Source organism: Oncorhynchus nerka, linkage group LG13 (genome assembly GCF_034236695.1).
Source record: "Oncorhynchus nerka isolate Pitt River linkage group LG13, Oner_Uvic_2.0, whole genome shotgun sequence".
Lineage (NCBI taxonomy): Eukaryota > Metazoa > Chordata > Actinopteri > Salmoniformes > Salmonidae > Oncorhynchus > Oncorhynchus nerka.
The window spans coordinates 39,853,675-39,876,141 of record NC_088408.1 but is presented as its reverse complement, the minus strand read 5'-3'; the positions used below and the strand labels follow the sequence as shown (position 1 = coordinate 39,876,141).

The following is a 22,467-nucleotide window of genomic DNA, read 5'->3' as shown; positions in this document are numbered from 1 at the left end:
GACAACTGGGAACTCGGGGAAAAAACAAGCTCTGACTGGGAAAATAAGTTTTGAACAGTCATCCAACTCGGAATTGTACATCCGGAACTCGGGCCTCTTTCTAGAGCTACAAACTGAAGATCACTGACATCATCAGGATCCAACCTTGTTTTTTAACCCCGAGTTCCCAGTTGTCTTGAAATCACCATAAATCCAGAAAATGACAGACGTTGATGACAACATTTGCCCACGAAGGACAACTTCCTGTTCAAGTGAGCACAGAACAACACAGTGAATCCAAAACTATCTTGCATGCTGCTGCATAAGTTATGTATTATGCCAGGGAGATATGTATACTGTAGCTAAGAAAGTAATACAAAGTGAATCTTTTGTAGTAAGCTATTAGTAGCCCATGTTTCTTACCATAATAATTCTGTCTATTTTCCCCTCTTAATTTCGCCTACTGTTCTGATTTGGTGGTGCACATGTAGCCTATAACCTGTTTTAGAGAAATGTAATCATTGAATATTGTAAGAGCTTTCATTGTCTGCTTATATGCCCCTTTTATTTATCATACGGTTCTGACTTGGTGTACAGGAAGGACACTAAGAACGGCCCATGTTCTGAATTCTGTCACTGTACATTTCAAAAGTGCTAAACAAATAGTTATATTGACTACGTCCGTCCTAGCTCGCCCATGAATATCAAAATCAAAATTACGGATTGCCTCTTATCCCCTCGTCGTCCCCTTATGCCATAGTTTGTACATCTCAATTGTCATTAGAAACCACGTGTTTAAGCAAGTTAGCCAAATCAGCTATATTATTTTAAAAGCAGTAATTGAGGCTGAATGCAATGTTTTGCTGCCAGACAAGGCTCTACTTATAATCAGGTGTAGCGGTGGTAAAATGTTGGGACTGCTGTTTGGACAGTTTTATGTAGGCCCTAACAGTTTGTGGGCACCGTTTGTCACCGCTATAGTGCAATTAATGTATTGTTCAGTGTTGTTTTGTGTAGTGGCTTTGCTGACATGCATCCCACATGTTTGTTTTTTTTCCCCCACCAAGACTTACATGCTAAATTCACCACTGATCCTCAGTCTTCCTCTCCTCTGAAGACCCAGTGAGGGTGGAGCTCAGTCAGAGAGCTGTTGAGGGACTGGTTAGGAAGAACACTTCTACAGCCAGAGAGGGGAGAGGTCACATATGGTTTAGATGGTAAATATTTATGCCCCCTTAGTGGTTTATCACAGAAGCAAAAAGGAATATGTTCCATCATCCATGTTGATTTACATTTGTGCAAATTGTCCACTGATATTGGTGCAATTTCTCAACCCTTTTGGCTGTATGAAAGTTCATTTCCCCTCAGGCACACACATTTGTTCTTTGATATTATGAAGGTCATTTGTGTCTGTAGAAAAGGCCCATGGAGTTGGTGGAATAATCCTTTAATTCATTGCCATTTACTCAGCTGGGCCAGGGGCGCTTTAATTAGGTCAGGTGGAAATGTCCGACAGATCTCAACTCCATAAAAGGAGGAAATTGCCATCGCCTGATCTCGCTGCTTTCTATTCCTTAACTCCATCTGATCCAGAAGTTCTGTGCGTCCATGAATCCACCGACTATGTTTCCTTTCATCTGAATTATCTGTGGCGATCGGGAGAGTGGGCCATTCAGTTATTGTTAATAGTTATTACCGCGGAGCGCGGCTTGGAGCGCAGCTTCAAACATATTGTGTAATTTGAATTGTCAATGATCACGGCCCTACGGATCCTCATAGGCCAATTATGCAATCGATATGGTTCATGTGTATTGAAATTAATTATATGTACACATGAAGACAATTGAAAGAGTGAAATGAGAAACGTCATTGGTTGCTAACTGATTGACTTTGATAATGGGGATTATAGATTGTATAACCATTCCCTGTTTGTATTCTTTCATGATTTATGAGCCTAAATGACTCATGGATGATTACTTTTCCCCACTCATTCACACCATTTATTTATATTGCTTATGCATATTCAGTAGCCTGACTGCATCAAAGGCCCATCCTGGTAGATCTGAACCTAATGCAGCTTGGAGTGATCGGATGACAGAAGTCACATTTAGGTGCCAGGTGTAACTGAGGCCATAGATGCTCCATATCCATTACTTTGAGGGTTTTATATAATATAACTAAATGTGTTTCTGGGTTGCAGGGGCAGTCAAGAAATGGAACAGCATGGCCACAGAACATGACATAAGCAGAGCTGTGGGAGACCACCTCAAGTCCCTGGTAGAGCAGGGGGTGGTTTACCACTCCAGCAGGCTTGAAAAGTGGGATTGATCTGTTTGATCAATTTGATTGTTTTAGTTTTCAGTAGTTGAATCGTTTGACGTATTGTTGATTTTTAAAAATGCACTGGGTTGGTTGAAAATTGACACTAAACTTACGAACCATGCACTATTTTGACAGTGGGAGAAATACTGAATTTATACTGTTTCTCATAATAAGATGGACAAAGATATGTGTTGCTTTTGCACATATTTGTAAATTGGTTTAGCAAGAGTCTGTTGATTGGTCGGTCATTGGGTTATTTATTTTGCAATATGTTCAAATCAAACAAGCTTTATTTATACCGCACATTTCAGACATGGATGTAACACAATGGCTTCGCAGGAAAAAAATATGAAAATAAACAGAAATATTGAGCACACAAACATGAGGATTAGAAACAGAAGACTAACAACTGAAAGACTAATGAGCATCCTCAAGAAATGCCATTGATTAAAATATTAACAATTGGATGCAATATCCAAACCAAAATATAAGCTTGTTTTACTACATTGTTTGTTGTTACGTTCCCTAGAAAGAAAACCAGAAATGTCCCTTAAATAGAAGAGGGAACTAATAAAGACTCACTGACAACAACCACAACTAAACAGGTGGGGTTCTGATAGACACTATGGGGGTGTCCACTGAACGTTGACTAGTAACAACAACTGGGACATAAAAGACACCCCCCATGAGACCCACTAAATCTGCCCAAGAAGCAGACAAAATAAAAACCCACACCAAACTTAAAAACAGGAGGCAACCCCCCCCAAAAAGGTGGTTAAAATAATTTATTTACAATCAATACCATTCACACTTTACAAAATCATATCTCTCATTCATTCTTAAATACTTATATTTACAAAACCAAATCACCAAACACCAAACAAAAACAAACCTCAGGGGAGCATCGTCCCTCCCCGTCATACCTAACCAATACCTAACCCTTTCCCTATCTCCCCTTCCCTAATCTATCCCCTTACAAAACTCACTCTAACACTCCCAGCCCTAAACCCCCTTTCCACCTCTCCCGTGCCGCATGCTTCCCCCACTTCCTCTCCTCCCTCTTCATCCTCCCCCTCAAATCACCTTCCACCCTTCTCACTATCCCTTCCACCCCCAGTCTCTCCCTGTCTTGACTAAATTCTGCCTGGCTTCCCACAGTCCCTTTTAAAGAGACTCATGAGAAGCCAGAGCAGAAACCTGTCCCTATCCGTTCCCTTTGCTCTCCCTACGCCTCTCTCTAGCCTAGCCCATGTCAAAACAAAATCACTCCTAACCACACCTAGCATCACCCGTGCCCTAGCCCATACTACTCCGGCAAAGGCACAGTCCCAGAAGGCATGGCGCACAGTCTCCTCCCTGCCACAAGAGGATCTTGGACAGGTGGGGGATCGCACCAAACCATACCGGTACAAGATGGAAAGTACCGGCAAACGCTTATGAAGGCTCAACCAATTCAGGTCCTTGAGCCTGTTGTCCAGGCCCCGCACCTGCACTCCCTCCCAGACCACTGACGAGATGCCCGCTACAGGCGCAGGACTCCCTGCCTGCCTGACCTCTTCGTACAGGTGCCTGTGGTCTAAACCTACTCGGGCAACTTCAACCTCGGGGTGCGCACGCAGCCACTTGGCCGCATGGCCAAAGTGCCACGGCAGCTGTTCCGCCCGAGGACCCGCGTTAGACCACACCATTACGCTTCTCGCCTGATACGAGAAGAACACCCGCAGGAGGTAACCGGACGGGTGTATAACCGGACGAGCAAGCTCCGTCAACAAGAAAGAAACAAAAATGGCGTCCAGCTTGAGGGGGAAATGTGGTACCCCCCTACCTCCCTCCCCGATGGGACAGATCATGCGTGCCCTGGCGACCCACTCGCACCTGCCACTCCACATAAACTGAAACACAAGCCTCACTAGAGGCCTCCTCAGACAAGCCGGCAATGGGTAGATGTATGCCAAATACAAAAGAGACGGCAACACATCCACCTTTAGGACCAGGACTTTGCCCATAAAAGACAAATACCTAGCCTTCCACATTGCTAGCTTCCTCTGTACCACTGCGATACGCATGTTCCAGTTTAGCGTCGCTGAGCCGGAGGTCTCAAAATGAACCCCGAGAATCCTCAGGGCCCCTTCACAGAGAGATAACCCCCCAGGCACATCCGTTCTACCGCGCCATCTTCCGAAAAACTTGACGGAAGACTTTGCATGGTTCAGAACTGCTCCCGACGCTCGGGTGAAATCCCCAAAGATGGCAAGGGAGGCACGAGTCCTTGTCAGGCACGAGTCCTTGCACAACAGCAAGGAAGTGTCGTCGGCGTACTGCGTCATCTTAACACGCAGCCCACCACTTCCAGGGATCAACAAGCCTTCCACCCCTGTGTCTGACCTAATGGCAGCCCCCAGAGGCTCCATGTACAGAACGAAGAGGAGAGCCGAGAGTGGGCATCCCTGCCTGACCCCAGACGAGAGGTCAAAAACGTCACCTAAGTGACTATTTACACTAACTCGACACCCCGCTCCAACATATAAAGTACGGATCCATCCTATAAACTTCTCCCCAAATCCTAATCTACCTAACACCCTGAATAGAAAAGATCTATTCACGCGATCAAAAGCTTTCGCCTGATCTAGCGCTGCTACCATTAAAGGCAGCCCTCTATCTTCAACCCAAGCGATGGAATCCCTGATCAACTGTAGGTTCCATCTTATAGAGCGGCCCTCTACCCCGCACGTCTGATCCTCGTGGACGACGTAGGGAAGGGCTGTGCGCAACCGGTCTGCTAAAACCTTTGCAAGAATCTTGTAATCTACGCACAGCATGGTCAATGGCCGCCAGTTGCCAAGGTCAGTTGCTTCCCCCTTCTTATAAAGAAGTGACAGCACACCAACAGCCATTGATCCCCCCCGGACCCCGTCTCAAGGATGGCCTTCAAGACTTCGAGAACCACTGGTCCAAGTATACCCCAAAACTTGAGGTAAAACTCAGCCGGCAGCCCATCCATCCCAGGCACCTTCCCTTTTCCCATCCTCCTAAGAGCGCTCTCAACCTCTTCTAGTGAGATCTGGGCCTCCATCACGTCTCTAATGTCCTCTGGCAACCGCCGGGACAAGTGTTCTAAAAACACGTTTCCCTGCTCTACATCTATTTCCCTTTCCTTAAATAAACCTTGGAAATGATCAGTTGTCATCCTGACCATTTCCTCTGGTTTACTTACTATACTACCATTTTCTTCCCTAACTCCATGCATTACCTTCCTACTCTGCCTGGCCCTAACCGACTTAAAGAACATAGCGGAACAAGTCTCATTATGTTCTAGAAAGCTACTATGTGCACGCTCCAGGAAAGCTCGAGCCTTCTGCTCCTGCAGCTCCCTGAGCTGCGCCTTTAGGGCTGCGAATCTCTCCCAGTCAATCGACCCGCCGAGGTTGCCTGCCTCGTACTCGAGTTCAATTAACCTTTAGATACGATCCACCTCCCTCCTTTCCTCCCTTTTTTTCCTTCTACAATATCCTATTATAAAAGCCCTAATCCTCCCCTTAACTAAATCCCACCACTCTAACACCCCCTCGCACATGGACCGGAGGCCGTCAAGCCTCCGAAAGAAACAAAAAAATGCGTCAACGAAAGCCTGCTCCTCCAGTATATCCCGATCTGACTTCCAGTACCCCCTACCGAAGAGGCAGACTGGCGACCCCACCTGCAGGAACACCCCGTCGTGATCCGTGAAGAAAACAGGCAACAGCCGCCCAGACAACTGACCCAAAGACCTGGATGCAAAAATGTAGTCGAGCCTCCGCGCAACCCCCCTGGAGTTGCGCCATGTAGGACCGACCATTGCCGGAGTAGTGTGCAGGCCACCATCAACCAGACCATGGCAAGCCATTAGCCCAGAGATGGCACCTGCACTGCTATCACCGCCTACCCCTAAATCTATATTAAAGTCTCCTCCTATCACCAAGTGCCTGTTTGTAACACACAGGGGCGCCAGACAGTCCACCATCTCCCTCCTGTCTGCCGCCACCTGTGGCCCATACACCCCAATTAACCTATATCTAGCTTCTCTAAACTTAACATCTATCCCCAAAACTCTACCCTGCATTATTACAAAAGTGTTCTCTATTTTAACCTCTCTATGCCCACACATAATCCCTACTCCTGTTGAGTGCACCCCTCCTATGCCCCAAAAAGATTCCCCCTTATCCCACTCCCTCTTAAATCTACACACATCCCCACCATCCCTCAGGTGAACCTCCTGTAAAAAACAGAAATCAAACCCCACACCCTCTAAATAACAAAAAACCGCCCTCCTTTTAACATTATTCCTTAACCTCTTGCTTCTACTCGGGACGCTTGCGTCCCAACTAGAGCTCTGGAAATGCAAATGCGCTACGCTAAATGCTAATAGTATTAGTTAAAACTCAAAAGTTCATTAAAATACACATGCAGGGTATCGAATTAAAGCTACACTCGTTGTGAATCCAGGCAACAAGTCAGATTTTTAAAATGCTTTTCGGCGAAAGCACGAGAAGCTATTATCTGATAGCATGTAACACCCCAAAAGACCCAGAGGGGACGTAAACAAAATAATTAGCATTTCGGCGTTACACAAACCGCACAATAAAATAGAAAACATTCATTACCTTTCACCATCTTCTTTGTTGGCACTCCTAGATGTCCCATAAACACTATTTGGGTCTTTATTTCGATTAAATCGGTCCATATAAAGCCTAGATATCGTTATATGTAGACTGTGTGATAAACGAAAAAAACATTGTTTCAAAACGTAACGTCATTTTTTTAAATTCAAAAAGTCGACGATAAACTTTCACAAAACACTTCGAAATACGTTTGTAATGCAACTTTAGGTATTAGTAAACGTTAATAAGCGATAAAATTCATCAGGAGGCGATGTAAAGATCATTAGCTGTCCGTCTGGAAAAATGTCCGGCTAGAAACTCAACGAAAATATCCGGTGCCCTGCATGTGTTTGACCAAGAAAAAACTCGAAGGGAAATGACAAGACTCTAGACACCGTGTGGAAGCTGTAGGTACTGCAACCTCAGTCAATTAATTGTGGTTCACCTTTATCAATGGGTTCAAGTAGCGCATGGATATATTTTCCCATTTTCAGTGATCAGTTTTTCCTGTGCTTTTCGATGTAAATGCCGTTCTGGTAAAGCCACAGCAGTGATTTAACCAGTTTTATAAACGTCTGAGTGTTTTCTATCCACACAGACTAAGCAAATGCATATACTATATTCCTGGCATGAGTAGCAGGGCGCTGATATGTTGCGCGATTTTTAACAGAATGTTCAAAAAAGTAGAGGGTCGACTTAAGAGGTTAACCCCCTAACATTTAGACTAAAAAAGAAACAAAACTATTCATTTAATTATTAACAACAAATAAAAATAAAAAAAAACAAAGAAAAAACAGGAGACTCACCCGATGCTCCCCTGGTCCATCTCCACCGGCGGGGACGTCCTCTCCTCTCCTGACGCCCCTCCGTCCTCCATCCCAACCCATGACCCAGGCAGTGTTCGACCTTGAGGAAGCCTGGCAGGCTGTCCCCCATCTCTCCCCCCCTCCCACCTCCACTCCTCCCTCCTTCTCCGTCACTGTCCCCGTTCCCTCTTCCACTCCTTCTCGCACCACTGTCCCCTTCACCGCTCCTTTACGTTCTTCTGCCTTCTTTTCCTTCTCCTCTTCTTTTCCACTCTTTCCTTCTTCCCGCCTCTTTCTTCTCATTTCTTCCTTCTTTCCATCCTCTTCTCTTGCCTTCTTTTCAAACTTATAAACAGGAAACAAACCAGAAAGGTGGAGCAACTAAAGTTGTTGACTCTCCACATCTATCAAGACAACTGGAGCACTGAGCCAAACACTCATAAATAGAACCTGGACCAGCTCAGGTGAAACACCTTCCCATAACGAGATGGACAAGCCAGCACAGGTGTAACACATACTGACTAACGAGGTGACACCATTCAGTGCGTCCTACATGCTAACGAGCTATACGTGCTAAAAGTCCAACTTCAAAACATAAATGGAAAAAACTAAACCTGTAACTACTTTCCCCCTTAAGACAACAAATATATCCTATATTTTTGTTGGACAAGTTTGCTCACCACCAAAAGAAAACAACTTCCATTTCACATTATAATCAACTTCAATGCTTCACCAATATAAACATGGTGTCTACTGGCTGTCAACAATTAAAAACAAGAACACATTTCTAAATATATATTTTTTTCTACAATGTTATTCTTCTAGAACTCTCGTCCCCTTGGAACGAACCCAAACAAAACTCTCTCCAATATGGAAAAACGTGCAGTCAAAAGAAATTGGGATCCATGGCAACGCACTGGCTAAATGCAAAACATTTTTCACTGCCCACTATTGAGAATTTCAGCAACCAAGTTGTCTTTACCACGTACTGATTTTAAGAGGAACCTGCAATAGTCGTAGTAACTTTCCACCTCACTGTGGAGCTTCTCTCTCTTTTCAGGGTTCACTCGACAGGCATGTTGTTGGATCTGGTCCCAGTCCCCAATGTCATGCTCTAGTACATTTGGGTTGGCACATCTGAGAATGAACCCATATATTCTAAAAGCAGGATAACAATGTCAATATAATTGTACCTAAAAATGGTCAGTTGGTGTCATGAATAATTATGATTACTAAATGTTACATGAATTGTAAATATGAAATATCAAAGCCAAATGTACACCCCTTTGTTAATATGTATTGGCAATAATTAACTTAATGGTGAGGCATGGAATAATAAAATGTATCTTTTGTCAGGCTGGATGTTTGAAATATGAGGTGATTTGAGAGATGCTTCTTCAGTAGTGGAATAAAGACAATTAGCACTTGAATGTTAAAATACTGGAGTGATGTAGGATTGTTAATAAAATTGATTATAGGCCAATTTATTATACTGCGTCCATGTGTATAGGCTGCTAGTATGTTAAAATTAAATTGTTTTCAAGTCATTGAAAAAACGACCCGAAAAGGCATCTTTTAAACTTTCACCTACAACGTATATTGGACGTCAGGCATAGTCTTATTTTCAACATCTTTTGAATTACATTGTGCTAGGTGGGAATAGCAAAATGTCAAAACACAGATTTAACGTGTCCAAATCAATAACCAACATGCAGAAACAGTTTGTGATGAATTGAAAACCTAAACATGAAATGTACTATTTATCATATTACTTGTATTTATTTAAACAAGCTCCTTATAAAATGCACAAGCACCAAAAATGCTGTTGTTTTGACAAGTAGAAATAAATCACTGATATCGATTAGGGGGGAAATCAGGTTGTACGTGCTGTTGAAACTAACACAACTAAAAAAACACATGGAAATGGGAGATATCTTTTACCTCGACTGATTAGAGGACAACCTGCAGAAGACAGTCGTTAGTTCCCGCGCAGCCCAGTCAAAACTGTTCGCTGCTCTGGCCCCCCAATGGTGGAACAAACTCCCTCACGACGCCAGGACAGTGGAGTCAATCACCACCTTCCGGAGACACCTGAAACCCCACCTCTTTCAGGAATACCTAGGATAGGATAAAGTAATCCTTCTCACCCCCCCCCCCCTTAAAAGATTTAGATGCACTATTGTAAAGTGGCTGTTCCACTGGATGTCTTAAGGTGAACGCACCAATTTGTAAGTCGCTCTGGATAAGAGCGTCTGCTAAATGACTTAAATGTAAATGAAATGTTAGCACGCATTTGGAGTGATGCATTTAAATGTAGGGTTGGCTAAACAAAGGAACGCAACACTTATGTGTCATCACTCATCGATTTCACGTTGAAATCAATTGAGCGAAAAGGGGGAGATGAGGTTGTAGGTACTGTTAAACTAACAGCTCAAAAACCACACGAAATCTGGGAATAATGTAAACATCACTATGTAAACATCACTGGTTAAAGGAACCTTTGTAGAAAACAGATCGCTACATTTTGAAGTGATGCATTTTGATTCAAGTAGGTTGCCAACGTGGTAAGTGTAACACAACTCTTTTCTTTTTTGTAACTTTTTGTTAAATCACATAAATAGTACTCTTTCAATTCAGAGCCTGGATTTTTTTCCCTGAGGCTAATATCCATATCATGTTGAAATCAATAGAACAGGGGGCAAACGTTTAGGGTTCTACATTGTGATATTCATAAAAATACTCCTATTACAATGTTAAAACATTCGACATGGTTAGAGCCGATTTGGACATATTTGTATAAAAGACTGAACATACGGAGCTCCATGTATATTTGTGTAAATATATTAAATATGAATGTACATGATGAAATATTAGGTACGTACCTTTTATGATTTATATTTACCTGATTTGAGATATATTAATTTGTTAACTCCGTTTTTGGCCCCCCCTCTTGCCTATTCATTGTATTGTGGTAAGTGTGTTAGGATAAAGGCAGGAAGTTGGGCCTTCGGGGGAGGGAGTCCTTGCTAGATGCGGGAGCGGTATAGTTTTTTGACCATACAGACAGGTCATAATATGTGTTTTCCATATCAAGTATTCTATGCTTTAAGTTGATTGGAGAATCATTTATTTGTTAGATATAAGAAGAATACACTTTTGTTGCACCATATCCCTGGATGTCATTGAATGTTTGGCCGTTTAGAAACATTGAGTGTGGACTGTATGCGTACCAAACAACCCCGCTTCAGGCTTGGGCAGTGGCTATGGTAAGGACGAAAGGAAGCCACTACATTCAAGTCAAAAAACTCCGTGAAGGATTACTATCGGAAGGGAATCTCCGGTTCGGACACACGCTGGATATGGTTCTATTTGTAATTCCATTCGGACAATAAGGACAGCTCGCTTGGAAGGAGTTGAACTCCTAGATTTCGCCAGCCGTAAGTAACCACTGCGAACGAATGAGCTGCCCTGTTCAATGCGATCATTTGATCATGCATATTATGGAAGCGCAAATGTGCTTTTAATTGGAATGTTTGATAAACTTGGGAGTGGAATTCAAAAGACAGCGCTGTGAAAACAATTAAGAAGTTGAAGTTTGGGAAACACTGAGATCCTACGCACAATGTAGCCTAATCTTACGTCTAATATTTGGCCTAACGTGGAAATGCAATGCATCAACTCAACGAATGCAATCTAAGGATCTAAAGATACTGCGTGTTTAAACTTCATTAAAAGGGACAACTTATAATGGGATGAAATGTTTAAAACTCATCTAAAATGCCGAACTTGCATATGTGCAATTCAATATGCTGAAATGGAGGACTGTGTTTTAAAGCATTAAAGGAGGTCTAAAGGGGCATTACGTTTAACAATCAAAAACCAACAACTGTGTCATTGTAAAGTCAGTGAACTAAAAGTGAATGATGGAGGATGAAATCCCAAATAAGACTCCCCTGGAGAGGGCAGAGGAGCATCTAAATTCACTTTATGCAGCCCGGAGAGGCAAACTTGGAGTGTGTACATGCAAAATGAATGAAATAAAAGCCCTTCTTGTTGATGGAGGAAACATTGAAACTGTGGATGAGAGTCTTGAAGCATTTCATGCTGTTCTCAATGACTTTAAGAATGCTCATGATTCTGTGGTAGAGCTGGTCACAGAGGAGGAACACGAACAGGAGAGCATTAATTATCAACCAAGAATGAGAACTTATGAACATTTCCTGAAAGAGGTCGAAATATGGAAAAAAGCTGAAATCGATCCACAAACGCTCATTGAACCACACGACAGCATTTCCAATGTGTCAAAAACAAAGTAAAACAAAATATTCTAAGACCGTTTCCTCAGTGTCCTCTGCAAGCCTAGCATCATTACAGGACAAGCATGCATTGGAACTGGAGAAAGCTCAACTGAATGTTAGGATGGAAAAAATGGCACTGGAAACGGACATAGCAGCATATAATGCCAAACTGAAGGTTCTGGAGAGTTTTGAGTCAACTTCTCAATCCCATGCTGTGGCAGCCCATTTTCTAAGCCAAGAAGATGGAATGAACTCTTATTTTGAGAACCAGGAACCCGAGGTCTATAAGGAACCTGAACCATCACCTGTTGAGTTTGCTGCATTAGGTGCAGTTCCAACCACTACAAAGAGTTTTACAACTGACCACGAAGCCATCAAAACCTATTCAGAAACCAGTCATAAACCACACCCTTCAGCAGCCAACATCAAGGTCTAGCAATCAACACAGAGTCAAAACTGCGGGTATCAGCCATAATACCAGCCATGATAACCTCTCTACTGTCATGCAAAGGCAGAATGAAATTGCTGACCTCCTTGTACTACAGCACAAACAGGCCACACTCCCTGTTAGGGAGATACCTATGTTTGACGGTGATCCTCTAAACTTTAGGCCATTTATTCATGCATTTGAGCATGGAATAGAAGATAAGACAATCAGTCACCAGGATAGGCTCTATTACCTGGAACAGTACACCTCTGGTCAGCCCAAGGATCTGGTCCGTAGTTTTCTGCATATGGAAGCCAGAAGAGGCTATGCAGAGGCTAAGAGGTTGTTAAAGGAACACTTTGGCAATGAAATCAAAGTCACCACTGCTTACATGGAAAAAGCTTGGAACTGGATAAACATCAAACCGGATGATGGAAAGGGACTGGGTGGCTATGCAAGACCTACAGAACATGGAAGAGCCTAATCTTCCCTCCAACATAAAGTTGATCATGTCAAAACTTCACTACAAACTAAGGGAAAAATGGAGGTCTACGGCATGTGATATTTTAGAGAAGCCACCCGAGGGCCCAGTTCAGTGACCTTGTGACGTTCATGGAAAAACAGGCCGAAATACTGCAGGATCCGTTGTACGGAGATATCCAAGATCCCCTGACCAACAAAGTTTTTAAAAACCAAAACAGAAGCTGACTTTAAGCAGCAGTTCAAGTCCAAGAGTAGGGGAAGCAGCTTTAACACTGCAGTAGCTGTAGTGGCAGATTGTGACCCTGAAAAACCTCTAAAAGAACAAACATTCAAAGTCAAGAAACCAGGCACCTACCCTTCTGATGCTCCCAGTATCTCATGTGTATTTTGCACTGGTGAGCATTTCTTGGTAGACTGCCAACAGGTGAAGGAACAGCCACATGAAGCCAAGGTTGAGTTTCTGAGATCAAAGGGCCTTTGTTTTGGCTGTTTGATGAGAGGACACTTAAGCAAAGAATGTAAAAGAAGGATGACCTGTCAGAAATGTCAAAGAAAGCACCCGACTATCCTGCACATTGAAGGAAGAGCGAGATTTAGATCTCTGAAGGCAGATACGAGGGGTGTAGCAGTAAAGCGGGAGGAGACTGTCAGCAGTGCTCTTGTTTCACTGGAAGCTGGTGAAGATACCGGGGCCGGTACAGATTGTGCAGTTGCGATTGTGCCAGTTCAAGTAAAGATGGCAAATGGAAGCAAGTCTACGTTAACCTATGCATTTCGATTCTGGTAGCTCAGCAACATTTTGTACGGAGAGACTCATGAGGCAGTTGCAAGCTAAAAGGCAGTGAGACTGAAATTCTGCTACGCACAATGGGGCAGGAGAGTCCTACCAAGAGCTTTGAGATATCTGGATTAGAGATTGGCAATGTGGAAGGTGACACATTTCTTGCATTACCAAAGGTCTACACCCAAAATAAGATCCCAGTGACAAGAGAGAATATTCCCACTCAGAAAGATCTCAAAAGGTTGGCCATACCTGAAAGCGGTTCAGTTGAAGGAAATTGACGTCGAACTCCTGATTGGCGTAAATGCTCCAAAGGCAATGGAACCCTAGAAAATCATAAATAGTCAAGGCAATGGACCGTATGCAGTGAAAACCCTCTTTGGATGGGTGATGAACGGTCCTCTTAACAATTGTACCATGGCAGAAGAATCTGGGCATCCTACGGTGATGGCCAATCGTATCTCAATGGCCGACATGGGGGTTCTTCTTGTAAATCAGTACAACCATGACTTCTCCGAGAGAGGGTATGAAGAGAAAAGTGAGATGTCAGCTGAGGATCGTAGGTTTATGGAGATCGTATCAAGCTCCATAACCATCACTACTACTTACCGTTGCCCTTTCGCAAAAAAATATGTAGTCCTGCCAAACAATCGTGACATGGCAAAGCAGCGGGCTCTAAATATTATCAGGAAGTTCAAGAAAGACAAAGGTTACGCTGCAGAGTACAAAGGCTTCATGGAAGAGATGATAACAAAAGGTTACGCAGAGAAGGTACCACAAGAACATCTCCTCAGAAAGAAAGGCAAGGTATGGTACATACCACACCATGGCGTTCACCGTAAGCGCAAAGGAACGATACGAGTAGTGTTTGACTGTTCATCATCATAAAGGTACATCTCTTAACCGTGAACTCCTTCAAGGCCCTGACCTGGCAAACACGCTTATAGGAGTCTTGCTAAGATTTCGGCAAGAGCACATTGCCATGATGGCAGACATTGAAGGAATGTTCCATCAAGTACGTGTCCATGAAGATTACTTAAGACTTCCTGCGATTCCTATGGTGGCCAGACGGTGATACTAAATAACGGTGAGACGGTGAGTACAGAATAACGGTTCATCTTTTCGGTGCTATATCCTCTCCAAGTTGTGCAAACTTTGCACTGCGAAAGACTGCAGAAGACAACTGTGAGAGGTACGATGAAGAGGTGATTCAAACCGTCAAGTCCAACTTCTATGTTGATGACTGCCTCAAGTCCGTGGCCACAGAAGAACAAGTCATAGCTCTCACAAAAAATCTCAGGGATGTGTGCTCTCAGGGTGGGTTCAAATTGACCAAGTGGGTCAGCAACAGCCACACTGTGCTGGTTTCTATCCCTGATGAACACAAAGCCAAGCAGATAAAATAACTGGACCTGGACAGAGAAAAGCTGCCTGTTGAAAGAGCACTTGGAATCCGATGGAACATTGAAAGTGATGCATTTACCTTCCGAGTCACTGTCAAGAACAGACCCCTTCAAGAAGAGGTATTCTCTCAACTGTCAGCTCTATTTATGATCCATTAGGTTTCCTCGCCCCATTTGTATTAAAGGCAAAGCAAATTATTCAAGTGTTCTGCAAGCTAAAGTGTGGATGGGCCGAAAGTCATCCCTGAAGAACACTCTTTCATGGCAGAGATGGCTCTCAGAGCTGGACCAGCTCTCCAGATTCCAGATAGACAGGTGTATGATGCCTGAGAACTTTGGTCAAGACGGCACAGCTGCATCACTTCGGTGATGCAAGTGAACAAGGTTATGGCACGGCAAGCTACCTTAGGTTCACAAACGGTATGGAAAAGGTTCACATTGCATTCATACTGGGGAAATCAAGGGTGACTCCACTCAAGCAGATGACAATCCCCAGACTGGAACTTGCTACAGCAACATTGGCAGTGCGAGTGGACAGGATGTTAAGGTTGGAGCTTGAGATTGAACTTGAGGAGTCAACTTTTGACGGACAGCCAGTCTGTGCTAAAATACATCCGCAATGATACCAAGAGATTCCAAACCTTTGTGGCTAATAGGGTTGCTATGATCCGTGACCTATCGAAAGCAAAACAGTGGAGGTATTTGATCTCCAAACACAACCCAGCCGATGATGCCTCAAGAGGATTACATGTTGAAATGTTCCTGAACTCAAAGAGATGGCGCAAAGGACCAGAATTCCTGGAGAAACCAGAAACTCAATGGCCGAAAGTCACCAAGGAGCTTAGCTTAGCTCCATCCCTCCGGATGATCCAGAGGTGAGAAAAGACGTAATCGTAAACAGTACGGAGTGTGGAAGAAAAGAGTCCAACCAGCAAACTGATTGAGTACTATTCAACATGGAACAGCTTGAAGAAAGCAGTTGCCTGGATGCTGAAATGTCTTCTACAGTTAAGCCAGGAAAGAAAAATTCTCTCTCAAACTGATCCAAGATCAGATCAGAGTCTGACAAACTCACTGAAGGAACACATTGACATGTTCAAACTGACGTTAGGAAAAGAAAGTCTGTCTGTGGATGACCTAGATGAAGCAGAAAAGGTCATCCGATTTGAGCAACGACAGCACTTTAAACAATAAATTGTTTTCCTTTCACAACTAGTGCAATGTGCCAAGAGAAGCGGCTCAATCTGTAAGCTTGATCCAATTGTTGACAATGGCATTCTGAGAGTAGGAGGAAGGTTAAGCAAAGCTGCTATGCCTACGGAACTAAAGAATCCTATGATCCTGCCCAAAGACTCCTACATCTCTAGACTGATCTTACTCCACATCCATGAGCAGGTTGGCCACTCTGGGAGAGGTCACATGCTTTCTAGACTTCGCCAGCAATATTGGATACCCTGTGCCAACTCCTTAGCAAGGAAGATCCTTAAGAGCTGTGTCTTCTGCAGGCGGATGCAAGCTAGAGCTGGAGAACAGAAGATGGCCGACCTTCCACAAGATCGGGTGTCACCTGATTTGTTGCCTTTCACCCATGTGGGCATAGATTACTTCGGCCCCATAGAGGTGAAGCGAGGCAGCGTTCATGTGAAGCGGTATGGTGTGATCTTTACTTGCCTTGTGAGTCGAGCTGTCCATCTAGAATTTGCTAGTTATCTGGATACTGATTCCTGCATCAATGCCTTGCGCAGGTTCATCTGTCGAAGGGGCCCAGTAACAAGTATCAGAACAGACAATGGCACTAACTTTGTTGGAACACACAGAGAGCTAGGAGAAGCTATGAAAGAGTTGGATCACAACAAGATTCAAAATGAATTACTGAAGGAAGGAGTGACATGGTCATTCAACCCTCCCTCTGGAGCCCACCATGGGGGGGGGTATGGGAGAGGTTGATCCGACTGGTGAAAAAGATCCTCTATTCAGTCCTTAAAGAGCAAGTACTGGATGATGAGGCTTTGCAGACAGCCTTGTGTGAAGTTGAGGCGATTATGAATGACAGACCAATCACTACTGTAACAATTGACCCGAATGATCTAGAACCCCTGACTCCGAACCATCTGCTTCATCTGAAAGCTAAGCCAGTCCTGCCACCAGGACTATTCCAGAGAAGCGACCTATACTCACAAAGGAGATGGAAGCAAGTACAATATCACTGTCCTCTTCTGGAAGAGATGGATCAGGGAGTATCTTCCACTTATGCAGGAGCGGAACAAGTGGAACAAAACTAAGAGAAACTTCAGTCCTGGTGACCTCATGGTCATCGTCGATGACACCGCCCCAAGGAACTCTTGACTAATGGGGCGTGTGGTGGAGGCTTTGCCAGGGGCCAAAGGTCTTGTCCGGAGCGTCATGGTTAAGACTAAGACCAATATTTTACAGAGACCTATCAATAAACTCTGTCTGCTCCTTGAGGCGACGGAGTGAAACACACACACACACACACAGTGCTCCATCTTAGAATCACGTGCACCTCTGATTCGTTGATGTCGTACTCTTACATTCTTTGATGTCACAGGCATACATTTTTGGACGTCAAACTCTTGACATTTTTGGAAGTTGAACACCTTTACACTTCAACTCAGACTGAGATCTATGGACTATTTTCCTATATGGCACCTTGTATATTTGTATATAGCTATGAACTGTAATAGTGCTCTGGTATAGAATGTTTTGTGTTTTGGCTCTACGTTTGAATATTAAGTAATTGTTGTGCATTCAGTGCAGTCAACAATTAGGGGCCGGTATGTTAGAGACAATTTGGACATATTTGTATAAAAGACCGAACATACGGAGCTCCATGTATATTTGTGTAAATATATTAAATATGAATGTACATGATGAAATATTAGGTACGTACCTTTATGATTTATATTTACCTGATTTGAGATATATTAATTTGTTAGTTTGGGGGAGGGAGTCCTTGCTAGATGCGGGAGCGGTATAGTTTTTTGACCATACAGACAGGTCATAATATGTGTTTTCCATATCAAGTATTCTATGCTTTAAGTTGATTGGAGAATCATTTATTTGTTAGATATAAGAAGATTAAACATTTTTGTTGCACCATATCCCTGGATGTCATTGAATGTTTGGCCGTTTAGAAACATTGAGTGTGGACTGTATGCGTACCAAATAACCCCGCTTCAGGCTTGGGCAGTGGCTATGGTAAGGACGAAAGGAAGCCACTACAGACATTGTGACATTATTAACCTATATGGTGATCCTGTCTGGGTTGGCGCCCCCCCCTTGGGTTGTGCCGTGGCGGAGATCTTTGTGGGCTATACTCGGCCTTGTCTCAGGATGGTAAGTTGGTGGTTGAAGATATCCCTCTAGTGGTGTGGGGGCTGTGCTTTGGCAAAGTGAGTGGGATTATAACCTTCCTGTTTGGCCCTGTCCGGGGGTGTCCTCGAATGGGGCCACAGTGTCTACTGACCCCTCCTGTCTCAGCCTCCAGTATTTATGCTGCAGTAGTTTGTGTGTCAGGGGGCTAGGGTCAGTTTGTTATATCTGGAGTACTTCTCCTGTCCTATCCGGTGTCCTGTGTGAATTTAAGAGTGCCCTCTCTAATTCTCTCTTTCTTTCACTCTCGGAGGACCTGAGCCCTAGGACCATGCCTCAGGACAACCTGACATGACTCCTTGCTGTCCCCAGTCCACCTGGCTGTGCTGCTGCTCCAGTTTCAACTGTTCTGCCTGTGATTATTATTATTTGACCATGCTGGTCATTTATGAACATTTGAACATCTTGGCCATGTTCTGTTATAATCTCCACCCGGCACAGCCAGAAGAGGACTGGCCACCCCACATAGCCTGGTTCCTCTCTAGGTTTCTTCCTAGGTTTTGGCTTTTCTAGGGAGTTTTTCCTAGCCACCGTGCTTCTACACCTGCATTGCTTGCTGTTTGGGGTTTTAGGCTGGGTTTCTGTACAGCACTGAGATATCAACTGATGTACGAAGGGCTATATAAATACATTTGATTTGACATTATTAAAACAAATCCTTTATCTATGTATTTTCTGATGTTTCATCAGAGATCTTTCAAAGTATCTCTTGTCACATTGATCACAGCTATATGGGAACTCTACTGTGTGTGTTCTCTGGTGATCTTTAAATCACTTAAGCCAACAAAACTCTTTTTGAGCAGTGGTAAGATTTCTCTCCTGTGTGCGTTCTTAGGTGTACTTTCAGGCAGCTTGCCTAAATAAAACTCTTCCCACATTGAGTACAACTATACGATTTCTCTCCTGTGTGTGTTCTCGTGTGTACCTTCAGAGAGCTAGATGTAGTAACTCTTCCCACATTGAGTACAGTTAAATTATTTCTCTCCTGTGTGTGTTCTCTGGTGTACAGTCAGATAGCCAAATGTATCAACTCTTCCTACATTGATCACAGTTATAAGGTTTCTCTGTTGTGTGTGTTTTCTGATGTTTAGTCAGATTGGAAGATGTAGTAAAACTCTTCCCACATTGAGTACAGCTATAAGATTTCTCTCCTGTGTGAATTAGCAGGTGTGTTTTCAATGAATATGATCTAGAGAAACTCATTCGACAATGAGAGCAGTGTTACGGTTTTTCTCCTGTGTGGATTCTCTGGTGGATTTTAAGTTCTGATTTAGATTTGCAGTTCTTCTCACAGTCAGAGCAGCAGTAAGGATTCTTCCATGTGGGTCTCTGCTGGTGTTTCTTGGGGTGTTCTGATCTGGAGAAACTCTTCTCTGCCTCTTCAGCATCATGATGTTGTTGAGACTCCCCTGAGGACCCAAGATAGTCACATCTCTCTCCTGTGTGAACGACAAAGTCAGACGGTTAAAGTCCCACAACAGCAGAAATCCACTGTTTATTTGAGGTAAAACGTGATGCCCAGAGCATACCCATGAAGTTGTACACCAATTGATGCCTGTTAAATTATTTTATAATTTTCAATTGAGCAACAAGTAATATTTTGTCTTGTTTTCACAGTAGTAACATCGATAACTACTGGAAGATACTAACAATAACATAGACCTAATAACAAACACCAAAGGAGAGTCTCACACTTGAATCAAAAGAATTTGCAAACAATTTCGACAGAGGAGAGGGGGTACAAAAATCAATAAATTCTCTTTCAAGCACAGTTTTGCAAAAACTACCCGCTATTCAAAGTGCTGTGAACAAATGAAGGGAATCGTTCACAAACATTGGTACATAAGATACGATGACAGTAACGGTAATGTGTTTCCAGACCCTCCCTTGGTCGTATTCTCATGGGGCAGAAATCTCAGAGATCGATTGGTAAACTCTCATATACCACCCCAAAATACTCCTGCACTCCTCTCCCGGATGGAAACTACAAGTGTAATGGCTGTGCTCAATGCAATGGCACTTACAAATATAGATCCTCCAAAAACACCCCCAAACAGGGAAACAGATCCCAATCAAAGGTGTTATCACATGCACCACTAAGGCAGTTATTTATCTTATAACTTTTTGGAAGTGAACCCCTTGATGTCGTCCCTACATTTATATCGGCATCGAACACATCACCCTCCCTAGGAGAGGGGGTGACCTCGACAAATTATTGTTAAAACGAGAGGTTGTCTGGATCTTTAATTTAAAGAGCCTTGCTCTCGTCGGTCTCAACATAGACATTATTGTAATATTGCTATTCATTGTAAATGTTTGTAGGTCTATGTAGCCAAATTGTATCTATGACCGTATGCTATCCATTTGTTTTTACACGTTCTACTTATATCTGTAAATTAACCAATGATATCAGGCCACACTCGGACATGATTACAGACACCTGTGTGTGTCCTTTGACACAAACCAGTTACACGCAGTGTTTGTCTTTATACCTTGATGAAGACAGCTTGTCTGTGAAAACATTGGTATCAGGTATTTAAATTATTGCATCTGAGCTCCTAGAGTGTGAGGTTCTCCATTTCTTTTTCAGGCCACCGCGGTCTGACAACTTGGATGGAAAATTACTGAGGATAATAGCAGACGACATTGCCACTCCTATTTGCCATATCTTCAATATAAGCCTACTAGAAAGTGAGAAAACCCTACCTTGTCACAAGACAACTGATTGGCTTAAACGCATTAAGGAAAGAAATTCCACAAATTAACTTTAAATTATTAATTTTCTGTAACAAATGGTGAATTAGTTATTTATACCGCTTTTAAATGGCATTTTATAGATTGTATAAAATAAAAACTGGATTTTTTATTCAAAACATAGGTTGTAAAAGTATGCTAGACATTTATATAATAAATCATACCTAGTTTAATATTTATGAGACAATCAATGAATTAGTTATTGATTTTTACAAATTTAATTATATTGGCCATTGTCTGAATGTGTGAATATAAATCCAACTTTACCTAGGTCTTAACTTTCATTGTCTAGGTCTCATTTTTAGCCATCATTGTTAAAGCCAGGATATTGTTTGTGATTAGGAAACTATGAGAACCACACAAAGTCCAGGGGGTGATCACGCTCTACCACCAAGGGTCAATTTAGTTGGAGCAACTTAAGACAGTCCCATGTTCCAATTGTTTGTTTTAGTAGTATGAATTGTTCCTGTTCACACCGAGGTGAAGAGCGGGATAATTGAAGGAATGATTCTGAGCCTGACGCTCATCACCTGTGGAATGCGGGACTTCCAACCAGGCACGGATTTCATTGGCCTAGTATACTGTAACTATATACTTAATGAGTATATACTACATACTATTAGTTAATTGTAGTATACTGTAACCGAACCGTATCCTTTCAGTTAAGCGCTCTTCTCCGGTCTGCCTGAAGTTTATGCTGTTACTATGCAACCTCTTGTGAGTTAGTTAGCATAACACATTACTAGTTGAACATTTTACGACTTCGGGTGTGTTTTTAAATTCAATCTTGAATACCAGAGTGCTTCATAAATTCAGACCGTTGTCAGATTGTCTGTTTGTAAATTCATCCCGTTTCTCTCTCGGAGCCACTGACCGCTTCGGCCGAGGAGTTAGGTTGATTTGACCGTTCTGACCTTAGCTTGCTACTACTTCCAGACACAATCGAGACTGACCATTTTACTCGCCCTAGCAGAGCTGGTTAGGCAGTTTTCATGTTAGCCAGAGCGTTGGTAACTGTAACTGTACTGCCGGAAAACATTTCTTTGCTCCTTTTTGCCTACGTTTACTGACACCTGGACATATTCAACGGGTGTTGAGCTAGTAAATTCATTATTCTGCTCTCTGGTACTCAGACGAGTACTCTGAAATCGGAGTGGTTAGCCAGAGCGAATTTATGAAAGCAC

At 43.0% G+C, this 22,467-nt stretch overlaps 1 protein-coding gene across 2 annotated transcripts in view; it reads right to left on the bottom strand.

Moving 5' to 3' along the window:
* Positions 1–22,467, bottom strand: part of LOC115140421 (zinc finger protein 239-like) — a 105,800-nt gene that overhangs the window by 8,080 nt on the left and 75,253 nt on the right. The window contains exons 2-3 of one of the 2 annotated variants that reach the window (XR_010465571.1): positions 7,745–8,089; positions 1,053–1,156 (exon numbers count right to left, since the gene is read on the bottom strand). Coding sequence is in view for 1 of the 2 variants with exons in the window: in XM_065026427.1 (XP_064882499.1) it covers positions 7,745–8,089 (345 nt within the window). In the remaining variant the exon portion in view is untranslated. The remainder of the gene's footprint in view (positions 1–1,052; positions 1,157–7,744; positions 8,090–22,467) is intronic. The other variant, XM_065026427.1, reaches the window with a different exon arrangement.